General features: G+C 45.9%; 1 protein-coding gene across 4 annotated transcripts in view; it reads left to right on the top strand.

The window, feature by feature from the left end:
• DIXDC1 (DIX domain containing 1) overlaps window positions 1-12,824 on the top strand; it is a 44,935-nt gene that overhangs the window by 28,821 nt on the left and 3,290 nt on the right. For 3 of the 4 annotated variants that reach the window (XM_042800597.1, XM_033005551.2, XM_033005555.2), the window contains 13 exons: window positions 788-936; window positions 4,066-4,155; window positions 4,262-4,315; window positions 5,251-5,301; window positions 6,384-6,488; window positions 7,024-7,077; window positions 7,662-7,754; window positions 7,845-7,916; window positions 8,630-8,716; window positions 8,880-9,041; window positions 9,169-9,235; window positions 10,759-10,867; window positions 11,396-11,504. In XM_042800597.1, the coding sequence (XP_042656531.1) occupies window positions 788-936; window positions 4,066-4,155; window positions 4,262-4,315; window positions 5,251-5,301; window positions 6,384-6,488; window positions 7,024-7,077; window positions 7,662-7,754; window positions 7,845-7,916; window positions 8,630-8,716; window positions 8,880-9,041; window positions 9,169-9,235; window positions 10,759-10,867; window positions 11,396-11,504 (1,202 nt within the window). The remainder of the gene's footprint in view (window positions 1-787; window positions 937-4,065; window positions 4,156-4,261; window positions 4,316-5,250; window positions 5,302-6,383; window positions 6,489-7,023; window positions 7,078-7,661; window positions 7,755-7,844; window positions 7,917-8,629; window positions 8,717-8,879; window positions 9,042-9,168; window positions 9,236-10,758; window positions 10,868-11,395; window positions 11,505-12,824) is intronic. The other variant, XM_033005553.2, reaches the window with a different exon arrangement.

Here is a 12,824-nt window from a genome sequence, read left to right as displayed (position 1 = left end):
CTGGCACACTGTGGCTCTTCCTTAAATTCTTAGCAGAACTGTGTCTGCTTGCTGCCCATACAGTAGGATACTGCATCTGCTTGTCTACAAATGCACAGCAGCTTGCATTGCCCAATTTCACTTTTGGTTAACTAGCTAATGAGCATTGCTATTCCTCATCAAACCTCATCCCTTCTTAGGGAAGAAAAAAAAAAATCTACATTCCTGGACCAGCCAGTAGATGATAGTTAACCAATGATTTGGATTATGCTATGGGTATTGGAAAATGCATGCAGGGCTATTTAACTTGCTATTAAATTTTTTCAGATTTAGGTGTGTTGACCACCCTGAAAACGCCATGTTCTACTACAAGTAGAGATACTGTTTACTGTTGCATTCAGTGGGTCCTTAGTGTACCCTCTGACATTAAAAGATGCTCTTCAAATCCCACAGTGACTTTTTCTCCTCTTAGGTATTTTCTGCCACACATGGTGCAGTGCATTGTCCCCTGTGATGTGCTTTGAAATCTCCAGTAGTCAGGAAACAGATGCAGCAAAGTTAAGGAAGGGGAAAGATGCTTATCTTTGATATATTTATATGCAGGAAAGCTTCCTTTTCATAAAGAATGAAGCATAAATCCTTGAGATTAGACAAGATTTCATACCTGTAGCAACATCCTTGATACTGGTTAGAAGACATACTTGTTTGTTAGTGATAGCTAGCGTGCAGCAGGCAATTATTTTGTGGTGCAAGTCTTTCCTGGACTCCGCTGTCTGTCATGACCACATTCAGCTGCTCTCTCTTCCAGAAGAGACAGAATCTCATTTCCAGCCTGAGTGGCAAGCAGGGAACCCTGGGTCATATGTGGAGAATTCATGGGAGGAGCAGCTTTTGGAACAACAGGACTATTTGGAAAAGGAAATGGAGGAAGCGAAGAAGATGATTTCAGGTTTGCAGGTAATAGATTTTCTTTTCAGCCAGTGTCTCCTTCCACAAGCATTTATTTTCCCACCGGCTCTAGCTGGAAGATAGATTATCTTGCAGTTGAGACGTTGGCCTGGAACTTGAGAGAGCTGAATAAGACTCCTGGTCCAGCGAGGTATCCTGGGGTGATTGTTCAAGAAGGCAGTTGGTCTCTTAGCTCACCTCAGTTAAATAGGGACAGTGACTCTTCCCTGTGTCCCACCCTGTGGGATGAATCCCTTCAGGGAAAAGTTCCTGAGCAAATGAGAAAGTATTTCTGATAGTGTGGATAGTGTGTATTGGGGTATATTGGCTTCAGCCAGCAGAAACCCTATTCAGCAACAGAATGCTACTGACTAAGCACTCTGGCATCTTCCTTTCTTGCAGTGTTTAGGCTCTCTGGGCTCCTGCAATTGTGATTTGGTGCTGATCACCTTTTCCAGAATGGGGAATGCCAAAACCATCCTTTCCAATGTTCCAGGTGCAATTTTGAAGACAGGTAGATCCAGCCACAGTCTTACTTGGGGCGGGGTGTGCCTGTTACCTGTCACTGTGTAGCATGCTTAACCAAGAGAGCTCAGGGAAGGAGGAAAGATGGTTGCAACTTCCCCAGCCCTAGTATATTCACCAGGGTTTCAGGGAAAGGATTTTAATATCAGTCTGTGCAATTCAGACTCAACCTTTTTTTTTTTCTTAGCTCAGACTTCTCCAAAACTTGGTGTTGACATGATTTGAGGCTCTTATTCAGTAGGGAGGGAGAGAGAAGGGTGTGGAGAGAGAGAGAGAGGAAGCTTATATTTCTACGAAGACTGAAGATCAGTGATATTCAATAATAGTAATTTCAATGAACTGCGAGAGGGCAAAGGGCACACTGAATGCAGGTAAGAACAGAACCACTGTAGAGAATCTAAAACGAAACCTGTATTTAGAAGGTGAATATGTCTGTGTTGCCTTTCGGTTGGAGTCCAGATCCTAGCTGAATTCATTGGCTTGGTCTCCATCGTGTGATGCTGTGTTAACTCCTGTATGTGCTGTTACTGTGCAAAATGGTAAAGATGAAGCAGTGTTTTCCCATGTACTGGACCTAGGACTCCCCTTCTTCATCAGGGCGCTTAGCAGCCTGCAAGCTTTGTTAGCAGCCTGAGAGAATAGAGCAGTCTTTCTGTGATTTGTGATCGGAAGTAATGCAGAGAGACAAGGTATGTCAGGAAATCAATCAAGATTCACAGAGCTGTTCAGGGGTGACACAAACTTGCATCAGTCTTTCAGTGAGCTAGGCTGAACTATAATATTTGGCACATTCTCCATGCAACTATTTATTGTGAGACCTTTTCCTTGCTGCTCTATTCCAGTCCCTCCCTGACCAAATGACCCTCAGCCTGATGTGTTTGACTCTGCATGGGGAGTAGAGCCCCTGATCCATATGGTAAAGACCCTGAATTTAGGAATATTCCTTTCTGTTTGTGCTGGGAACCATACTGGCTTTGAATTGTAAATATTTATGTGCCAGTAAACAAAGCAGAGATTGTGTGAGAAGCATAGGCAGCCGGGAAGGAGGGTGGGGTGTTGGCGGGCAGACACCTTCCCTGTGGACAATGGGCCCAAAACAAAAGACTCAAAAAAAAAAAAAAAAAAAAAAAAAAAAAAAAAAAAAAAGCTTGATTCACTGGTAAAATCTGGTTGCATTATGTGCCCGCTGGGAGAGAGGCAACACTGGAGATACTAGCATGTCCTGTTCCTCCAACCCTGTCCCCACATTTCAGTAGCAAGGGTGAGCAGCTGGCATTCCTGCACCCTCATCCCCTGAGAGTAGGAAGAGGCAGCTGATGTTGCTAGCCAAGAAATTGGATTTGATTAATTGTTTTTCCCCATCTTGCTCAATAGTTAAAAGCCTCCAGGTCATGAGAGTTTGATTGAAATATCAGGGACCTGATGTAAGTATACCCCATAAGGCACTAAAACCATGGCAGCTTTTTATGTTCCTGTGCAATTCCTGCTTGAGTGTCCTGCTGGGAAGACTTTGGGCTGCACTCAGAAAACAGTTTTCTGAACAGCTTTTGCATTAGCTGAGTACAGATTGGATGAGGTAGCAGCTGCAGCTCTTTAGTGGAAGATTCTGTCAGCAGGCAGATCCTGACCTGTCAGTCTTGAAGCCTTTTGGTGTTGAGCTGGAGTGTTACTGCAAATGGGATATTTTGTTTTAGCCATGGAGTTCAAATAGAAATGAACTAGAAAGCTAACTGAAATAAGGAGGCGTGACTCTTTCCAACGTATCCAATTGTATCCTGGCACATAACAAGTGCCCTAAGTCCTGGAAGTTAGAGAAAGAAAGGTCAATGTAAAAAACCATCAGATAGAGAAAACCAGTATGGTATACTCTGCTGGAGATCTGGCCTGTTCCTGCTAGTCACACTTCCTACAGTGCACGCTTTTCCCTCCTTCAGGCTGGATTCAGTCTGTTGTGGGAATTCTGGCATCTTCCTGCAGACACCTGGGCTACCTTGGAGCTGCTGAAGGAGTTAGTACTGTTCTAGTAGTCTTCCTTAAGTGCAGGGCATAGTTTGAGATTTTTCACTGTCTGTGTGAGTGAGGGCTCTTCCTGACTTGAACAACAGTTCTGAATGTGTCTTGGTCTTGTCTAATGTAGAACAGAAGTAGGCTTCCCTGAACATCCTGTTTCTAAAGTCTTTTGTGGATGTGTGGTTAGGAGGATGGCTTTTTTCAGCAGGGGATGCTTCAGCCTCATTCCAGTAGAGAAGCCTTACAGCATAAACCTGGTTCAGTCTCTGTTTTAGACTTCAAATTTGTCATTGTAGCGGAGGCAACCCTTGGACTGAAGCCTGAGAGACTTCACTCCCTGAGAATCTGAGTTGTTCTTGTCTAGTATCTTTCTGTGGGGAGGAGTACTGGCTGACAGATGTCTCTGGGAGAGCTTTTTAAGGGCGTAAATACCCTTGTTCATTCTTGGAAAATTCTGCACACTTTTGAGGGGAATAAGTCAGCAGAAATGAAAAATTAAACTGTTTAGAGACTGTTGATATGAATGACTGTTAGCCAGAGCTGCAGCTAGCCTATTTTCCTTTGAAACCCCTGAAGAGATTTGTTTTCCCTTCATCTTCCCAGGCTTTGTTGCTTAATGGGTCTTTACCTGAGGATGAGCAGGAAGGGTCCTTTGAACTTTGTGAACGTGGAGCCTGCCCTGAAGAGCAGCTGGTGAGCACATTGCTGTACCTATATTTCTCTGATCAAGCTGCACTTTGCACTGTTCAGCCACGGGCAGCTGTCTTGCACAATAAAAACCATGGTATTTTACATTCAGATCATAATCCGAAGTCGCCTGGACCAGAGCATGGAAGAAAATCAAGACCTAAAGGTTAGAGGGGGACACATGAAGGGGAAAGAGAGGTTTTGGTCAAGAGATCTTTGCAGACTCCGTCCTGCTTGAATTGGGGGGATGTGGGGGGGTGTGGTGGTGTTGGGAGGGGCTGGGGTGTGGACAAGGGAGGGTGGACGACACAATGGATGACATGGGGGATCTATAGTGTTAGGGCTCCAACTCTGTTCCCATATTCTGCTGTGCCAGATCTCCATCCCTTCAGGAATGTATATATCTGCTTCCCGGAGACTGTAATTAATTGACCTGGAGAACACTCACAATATCTGGCTGGGAATTTTTTTTTGTACCTTATTAGCAGTTAATAACAGATTGTGGGATAGCACCAGAAAAATACATGCTGCCTCCCCACTTTACCTCAAGCCAACACTGGTAAAGGAAGTATCTAGGTGTTACTGGAATTTAAATGAGCCTTGAAGTAGATTTTTCCTGCATGTTCTTGAAGCTGGAGAGATCCAGGCTGTATTAGCATCTCAAAACTTTATCCAGGACAGCTGTTAAGTTTCTAGTCATGTCTGAATGTAAACAATCTTTCAAGTAGGAAATAAATGCAACTAAGAAGAACCTGCCCTGTCAAGCCTGCCTTAGTTCAGGTTTCAGTTGATGCTGGTTCTGGGACCAGTTCTGATGCTGGGAGAAAAGTATTTGACATTACTCTGAAGGACAGATTTGGTGGACTAGGCAAACTTTTTCTCTCATGGCTTTAATAGCAGGGGCTCAGGGAGCTGCTCAACTGTTTTGTCATGTTTTTAAGTCATTAAAATGGCTCAGGGCTTGACATGCTCTTTGATTTGTGGGAGAAGGTGGGATGTGCTTTCTTCTGAAGCAGGTGTGTGGGGACAGAGTCTAGGGACTTTGGTAGATTCAGAAGGGGTGACAAGATGCCATTTAATCACATTGTGTTGCATTTACAGAAGGAGCTATTGAAATACAAACAAGAAGCTCGAAACCTACAGGGAATAAAGGTGAGGAAAGGGGCACTTCTTCAAATATAAATAGTAAAGGCTTAGAGTCTGGTGCAGCCCATGAGCAGGGCCAGCAGCAACCATATGGCTCTGAGGAATCTCAGATATGGAGGGAGTTGTATTAGGGGACTTGAAAGTGGGGAATCCTATGGTCTGTTTCTAGCTCTGAGGAGAGACTGCAGGTAGGGCAGGCACAAGGAGTTAGGTTTTCCCGGGTTCTGTTTTTGTCTGTAGGATTATGGTCTTTTGTCACTTTCCCCTAAACAAAATATGAGGTGTAGGATGCCTGCTTGGTTCTCATGGCTTTTTTTTTCTTCCCCCCTCATCTTGGGGTACAGACAGTAAGATTGGCCCAGTGAACTCATTCTTGACAGCGGAGGAAAAAGAGCACAAGGGTATCCTTGTCCTCTTCAGCTGCCTCATTTTTCTCAACTTTGGCTCCCGTTTGCTCAGTTTCTTCCTCTGGAGTTCTGAACACTAATAATCTACTGAGCAGAGTTACTTTTAGAGTTGCCCATCAGGCTCCTGTGAGGGAAGCAAACAGCAGTAGCTGTCAAAGGTAGGGCCCTGCTTTTGTGTAACACTGTGTGAAATGTGCAGAATTAGTCCTGACTTTGGCCTCTTCGGAGAGGATTTTGTTGTACAACTACATCATACTCTGAGTTTAATTTTCCTTGTGTCCTTGGCTGATGTTGCCCTCTTTCTGCCCTCTGGATTGTGCAGATGTATGGCTGGAGACAGTAGCTGTAGACCACTGAAAAGACCCTCCAGAGATACTGCTGTTTTCTTCCCTAAGAGCAAACTGTCAGGCCAGTTCTGGAGCAGGAAGTTCAGGGAGAAGCTCAGAAATCCCTCTGTCCCATATGGCTAGAATGTTGGCAGGGAAATCACTTTTGGGTAAGAGAAAAGCAGAAGGGCTGAGAGCCCACTGGGCGGATGTCCATATACCTCCTGCTCTCTTGGGCCCTTGGGCCTTGTGAGTGGCCCCACTGTGTTATGGCCGCTGGTCTAGGTCACTCTTTTCCCAGGGAAGGATCTCTTCCTCTGTCTTGCACCTTCCTACAAATAACATCTTTTCCTAGGATGCTTTACAGCAAAGGCTGATTCAACAGGATGCTTCAGTTCTTCAGCTAAAGCAGGAACTGCTGAGAGCAAACATGGACAAGGAGGAATTGCACAACCAGAATGTGAGTCACTGTGCTGCTGAGGACGAGATTATTTTAGAAGGTTGGTGGCCCTGAGGGGTCCAGCAGCCACAGGGTCGAGTTGGTGGTTGCAGCATAGTTCTTGGGGTCATGAGATAGTGAACAACCAGTCAAAGGTCTCTGCATAGTAAAAACTGCACACAGGCTACTACCCAGCTGTGAGTCTCACTGGAGTTTCCTGTTCTTCACTCCTACTTCCTGTCCTCCAAGACCTTCAGCTGAAACAGGGCGAGGCTTCCCATGATGTTTTCCGTACAGTTGCATTCTCCCTTCCTCATTGTGCTCCCTGGGTTAGCAAGTGGCACTTTGACAAGTGGAGCTGCCATGTACATTGTGTCTCTGGAGAGAGAATGACAAGGAAGGAACTGTCCTGTCTGACAGGTTGCCATCCTTAGACACCTTCTCCCTTGAACTCTGCAGATATTTGGTCTCAGGTCACCCTTTAGCACAAGGGGCAAAGAGGATGTCACTAATTCTCTAGGAATACATACCTCACACCTGTGTGTTATTTCTGCAGGTTGACCTTCAGAGGAAGGTTGAAGAGAGAAGCCGGCTACTGGCTGAATACAAAGTAATGGAACCTCTCTTCATTGGAGGCATTGCTGGGGGGCAGCATCTGGTGGCTTTTCGGTATTGTGAATGTGACTGCTGTCTCCCTGGCACTGTCACCTCTGAGAATGGCACTGTGGATAGCAAATAAGTTGCAATAGCCATGCGTGCTTACAATGAGATGGAGGGATCGCATGTTCTGTGTGTTCTTCCCACAGCTTTTTCTAGTAGACCTTTTATTGTCATGTTTTTTCTGTGGTGGCTTTCTGAGCATCTAACACTTGTGTAGAAGTCTATCAGGTTAGGTTGGGTCACCTGATTGTCCACTGATGCTTCAGGAATATGTTTTCTCTGGGACATCTGTCTGGCCTCAGTAAGGGATCTTTACTGGGCAAGGGGACTCCAGGCAACAACAACTTGACCGACCTGTTAAAAACCCCCAACTTTGACACTCAGTTCTAACATCTAGCTAGAAGTATATACATTGTCTGAGTCAGCCTGCAGAGGAACCTGATTCTGGCAGATGACATAACCTTCCCTGCCATGGGAAGATGATTGTGAGCCTTACCCACTGTCCTGTTGACTCCCTTGATTACTGTGTTGCAGAAGGAACTGTGCCAGAAGGATCGGCATTTACAGCAGCATCAGACCAAACTGGATGAAATGCTTAGGCAGCTTTCTGAGGCCAGCTACCAACAGGTATGGCGCAGGTGGGCTGCAACGATGCCCTGAGAGCTGGCACTTGTGTTGGTGGCTCAGTTTGTGTTGACTATTCTACTCCCTTCACAGGTGGATTTGGAGCGGGAGCTGGAGCACAAAGAGGCCCTGCTAGCTCACTGCATGAAGAAGGAAGCTGAAGAGGTATGGGAAGCCTTGGTTTACACATCAGACTGTTGGAGTGATGTTTCCGTCCAGCACCCTCTAGCTACCTATCTCCAAAAAACATCCATCCCAAACAGGCCTGGCTCTGCAATCTCATTGTCAGTGCCCTAACCAAGGCAACCACACTCCACAAAGCATCCAGCTTACCAAAGCTCTCAGCAGTGGCACTCTGTCTTAGCTCTTGCGTCAAAATCCTAAGTGATGAAACAGTGAGGGGAGCACAGGAATGAATAGAAGCCAGAGACTCTTGGCTTCTAGCTTCAGCTCTGACACTGGGTAATAGTTGGACCAGGGCTTAGCTTCTTGTTCTTTTCCTGTTGACCTTAGTATTGAGCACTTGGAACTGTCTTGATGGAGAGAGTGCCAGCCCCAATATCTGTCCCTACACAGTACCACTTGAACACTGATTGTGCTTACTAGAGCTTGTAGAGCCCTCTGATGTAGTAGCAAGCCCCTTCCTCTCTCTGTGTCTTTTTCTCCACCTGTATGTGAGGAATCATGTTTGTGCTCTGACCTATAGGACTGCCTTCACATTCCTTAGTGAGTGTATTTAACTGGTAGAAGATGGGAGCTATATCACTGATCTGGAAAGTTTTCATGCCCCCTCATCATTTTGAAGTTCATGAATTGGGATCTTTGAGGAGGTCCTAACACTTATATTCCTAGTGGCACATGCATCTTCCCCTGAACAGGTGATGGCTTACGGCAGTCACAGTGCTCAGAGCAATGGCTTCCTCCAGACAGCAGGAAAAGGAGCTGCTCCCACAGCACACCGAGGGGTAAGTGCACCCAAGGGGTATTTTCCCAGCCAGATGCAGACGAGGGCTGCCGATATCTTGGAAACCATTATCTTGCTAAGAGATATTTCCCCTTTCTAAGGCCTGTGGCTTTAGATGAAAGAAGCCTGGAGTTAGTCTGACTGACTTGTGGTCTCTTGGGCAGACAAACGACTTGCAGCTGGTTCGTGAGGCCCTTCGCAGCCTCAGGAACAGTTTCAGTGGCCATGATCCACAGCACCACACCATTGACAGCCTGGAGCAGGGCATCTCCAGCCTGATGGAACGGCTGTACCGCATGGAAACACAGAAGAGGCAAGAGAGAAGGGTAAAGGCTTCCTAGAGCACTTAGCTCTTACTTTCTGCCCCTCACACACAACCCAGACCTAAGCAGCAATGAGAGCTCCATCTGGGAAGTGACGCTTTGTTCTCACTCTTTTGGCTTTGCACGCTAGATCCGGGGGAAATCACCAGCAAGCAGAGCAACAAATGAGTGTAGAGACTCCTGGCCTCCCAAATCCAGTAAGTGCCTTTCAGCTCCTGCCCATCCACTGTCAAATTCATTGCTCAGGTTTCCTGGCCAGAGTTCGGGGCATAGCATCCCCTTGGGAATCTGCCACCTCCAGCTTCTTACTCCCTTTGCCAGAACTCACTCTCCTCTCTTTAGTCATTTGCTGTACAAATTAGACTTCACTGCAAAGGAAAGAGGGCAGAGACAATCTATGGCTGCTTGTTTAGAAAGCACCATCACAGTGGGAGTCTGTCTGAGCCACTTTGGTAGTACTGCAGTATAAATAGCTATGACAAACAATTACCCTTGGGGTGAGTGGGAAACACGATGTTATTTCAGCTTTCCTGCTGGTCTGCACCATCTAGTGGACACAGATAACTGTACAATAACTGTACAATTGCCTCTTCCCTATTTCCACACCCGCCCCCCTGACAGCATCTGGCTCCTTTCATATATGCATAACAGCACAGCCCCTTCTGACATCGCGTTTCCTGGCTCCAGCTGCAGCAGCTCCATGTTTGCCTTTCATCATGAAGGCTGTTTTTTCTGATGTTTGTTGTAAACATCACCTGGGAAGTCTGAGGTTGTAGGGAACTGTAGGTACTTGGGAAACACAGAGGCCCCCACCTTTTAGCCGTATTGTAGTGTCCAGTGGCAGGGTAGCCTGGAGGTACTAGATGTGGAGGAAGGTAGGAGAGGAACTCAGAAGCCTTGAAGTGGGTTGTGGGGAGGATTTTCTGGGTTCTCCTTCCTCTACCATAAACTGCAGTTTTTAGAGCAGCCAGTCAAGTGTTTTCTGCATGCAAACTGTACCTCTCCCTTTTGCAGGCTCCATCCCCCTCCACTACAGCAGGAAAATAGAGTTGTGCAGCCACAAATGTAGAATGCCTTGGGTGTAAAGAGCTCCAAAAGGTGGCTCCAAAGATTTGTGAAATTAGAAAGCCTTTGAATGGGTGTCTATAGTGTTTTCTGTATGTTGGGTATCTTAAAACTGTAGAGTCACACAGCGTAAACCTTCCTCTGCTTCAGCTTTTGTCACAGCATGTTGCAGGGAAGCAGGAAACAAGGCAGTAGCCAGAGAGAAACACAAATGAGCAAAGAAAAATCCATGCATGTAACTTCATCCTGCTCTACCCATCAGCAAGTGATAATGTAGCTGTACTGGATGGGGTACTGTTAAGTAATTTTTGTCTTCCTGTCACTGCTGAGGTAGTGAATCGAGTGTCTGTGGAGAAAATGGTGTTAATGAGCCCCTCTGTGGATGGGACACTAATTCTGGAAGACAGTGCTAGGCAAATCTTCCATTCTAGCAACACAGTTAGATAGTGACCTTACCTTAAAATGCAAAGGTTTTCAGTAAGCAGGGGAACAGCTGGCCCTTCCCTACAGGAATGATTAGCCACCCTCCCAAGAATCTTCCCATCACCAGGTTCTCTGCTGTGATGGCAAATTTGGTGAGGTCACCACTTTTGTCTCCTGTTGTGGCAGAAGACAAAAGGGCTGTTCCCCAATGATTGTGCGCATTTCTTTGCAGAACTGCCTCATTCTCACAGCACACCCATGATGAGCACCAGTGCCTGCACTAAAGTGTTGTACTTCACTGACCGCTCCCTCACACCTTTCATGGTCAACATACCAAAGAGGTGAGGTCTGGCTTTGCCTTTCTGACACTGCTGTGGGAGGTGCTTATTTCCCTTAAAGCATTAGTCTGATCTCCTCTGGGTATGGACAACTAGCACAGGTTCACTATGCCTTAACTCAGGCATTGGTTTCATGCCATTATCTGGGGAAATTGCCTCAAGCAGTCCCCTAGCTGATGCGTTTGTTTTAGAGGCCCAAGAGATTAATCTCTTTATTAACTTCCAAGAGCAGGAGAAATCAGCCAAGCAGTTCTATTGTGGCATGTAGTGCAGGACACTCCTGTCAAAACAACTATGGTTGTTAATGCAAAAGGGAAAGTGAAAAAGGCTGTTTTGAGGTGGTTCTTCCTCTGAAGAGCACCTTGGGGTTGACAGGTGTGTTGCTGGAGGGGTACACTCTTCACATCCCTGTGGCCAGGGTGCCACATGCCTAGCTAGACTTGTGCTGTGGCTCTGCATGCGGTATAGTAGCATTTGAGCTAAAGTGGGTAATAGTGTACTGTTGGATAGTGCCAAACTCTTCCCTTGCAGGTTAGGGGAAGTAACTCTGAAGGATTTTAAGGTAGCTATTGATCGTGAAGGAACCCACCGGTACCACTTCAAAGCCCTGGATCCAGAGTTCGGTACAGTCAAGGAGGAGGTAAGTGTGGAATTTAGCTATCAGCTGCTTCGGAATCAGTGTTACCACACAACCCTGGAGACTGTGGTTACCTCACTTCTAAACTAATGAAATCGTTGAACTTGCCCCCAAACAGACTGTCTGTTTTCACAACTGTAGATTAAGTTCCTGTTGTGGTTCAACCCCAGCCAGCAGTTAAGCACCACACAGCTGCTTGCTCACTCCCCGCCCCCTCAATGGGATGCAGGAGAGGATCAGGGAAAAAAAAAAAAAAAAAAAAAAGGTTAAACTTGTGGGTTGAGATAAAGACAGTTTAGTGAGACAGAAAAATCAGGGAAAATAATAATAGAATATGTAAGACAAGTGATGCACACCACGCACTGACTGATGCCCAGCCAATCCCTGAGCCGCAGTGCCCCCTGGCTAACTCCCTCCAGTTTATATACGGAGCATGACGTCATATAGTATGGAATACCCCTTTAGCTCGTTTGGGTTAGCTGTCCTTGCTGTGGCCCCCCACAGCTTCTTGTGCACTCCCAGCATCCACTGATATGGCAGTGTGAAAAGCTGAGAAGTCCCTCACTTAGTATAAACACTGCTTAGCAACAACTAAAATATCAGCGTGTTATCCACATTATTCTCATCCTAAATCGAAAGCACAGCACTATACCAGCTACTAGGAAGAAAATTAACTTTATTCCAGCTGAAACCGGGAAAGATCCCCTTGTAAGGTGCTAAAAAGGGATGTTTTCTTCCCCAGCCAGAGAAATTACATGAATGTGATTGCAATTGACTTGGGGTTGCAGAGTCCCCTGGGCAAAGAACGGGCTATTGGCAAAGACAGTCTGGGACACAGCATTGCTCAGGGGACACTGGGCAAAAACCCAGACGAGACTTCTAGCCCTTCAAGTGGCTTTATAAAATCTGTTGCAATGAGAGACACTTTAGGCAAATGTGGTTTATTCAAAAAACATTCTCCTACTTTGAAAGGTTTTTCAGAGATAACCGTGTGTGTACCATCTTTTCCTCTGTGTACTGCATTACAGCCTGTTCATGCTCAGGCTGGTCTTGTTGTGTATTGGATTCATTAAAGGTTATTGGGATAGTTCCTGTTTCACAAATTAAGACAGATGGCAAGGGTTACCCTCCCTGGGAACAGTCAGCTGACTAGGTAGCCATTCTGCAGAAGCAGCTGGAGATTATAGTATGGAACAGAAAAGTCATGTTCCCTGTCTTTATTTTACCTTTCCTGTCAAACATGCCAATAATAATCTTGATGGTTACTGGTTAAAGAAGCAGCCTAAGATGTTTTTTACCTAAAACCTGAAAAGATTACCCAGA

Source organism: Tyto alba, unplaced genomic scaffold, assembly GCF_018691265.1.
Source record: "Tyto alba isolate M040663 unplaced genomic scaffold, T.alba_DEE_v4.0 Super-Scaffold_32, whole genome shotgun sequence".
NCBI classification, from domain to species: domain Eukaryota; kingdom Metazoa; phylum Chordata; class Aves; order Strigiformes; family Tytonidae; genus Tyto; species Tyto alba.
Note: the sequence above shows the minus strand (reverse complement) of the source record. Positions and strands in the feature narration are given on the sequence as shown.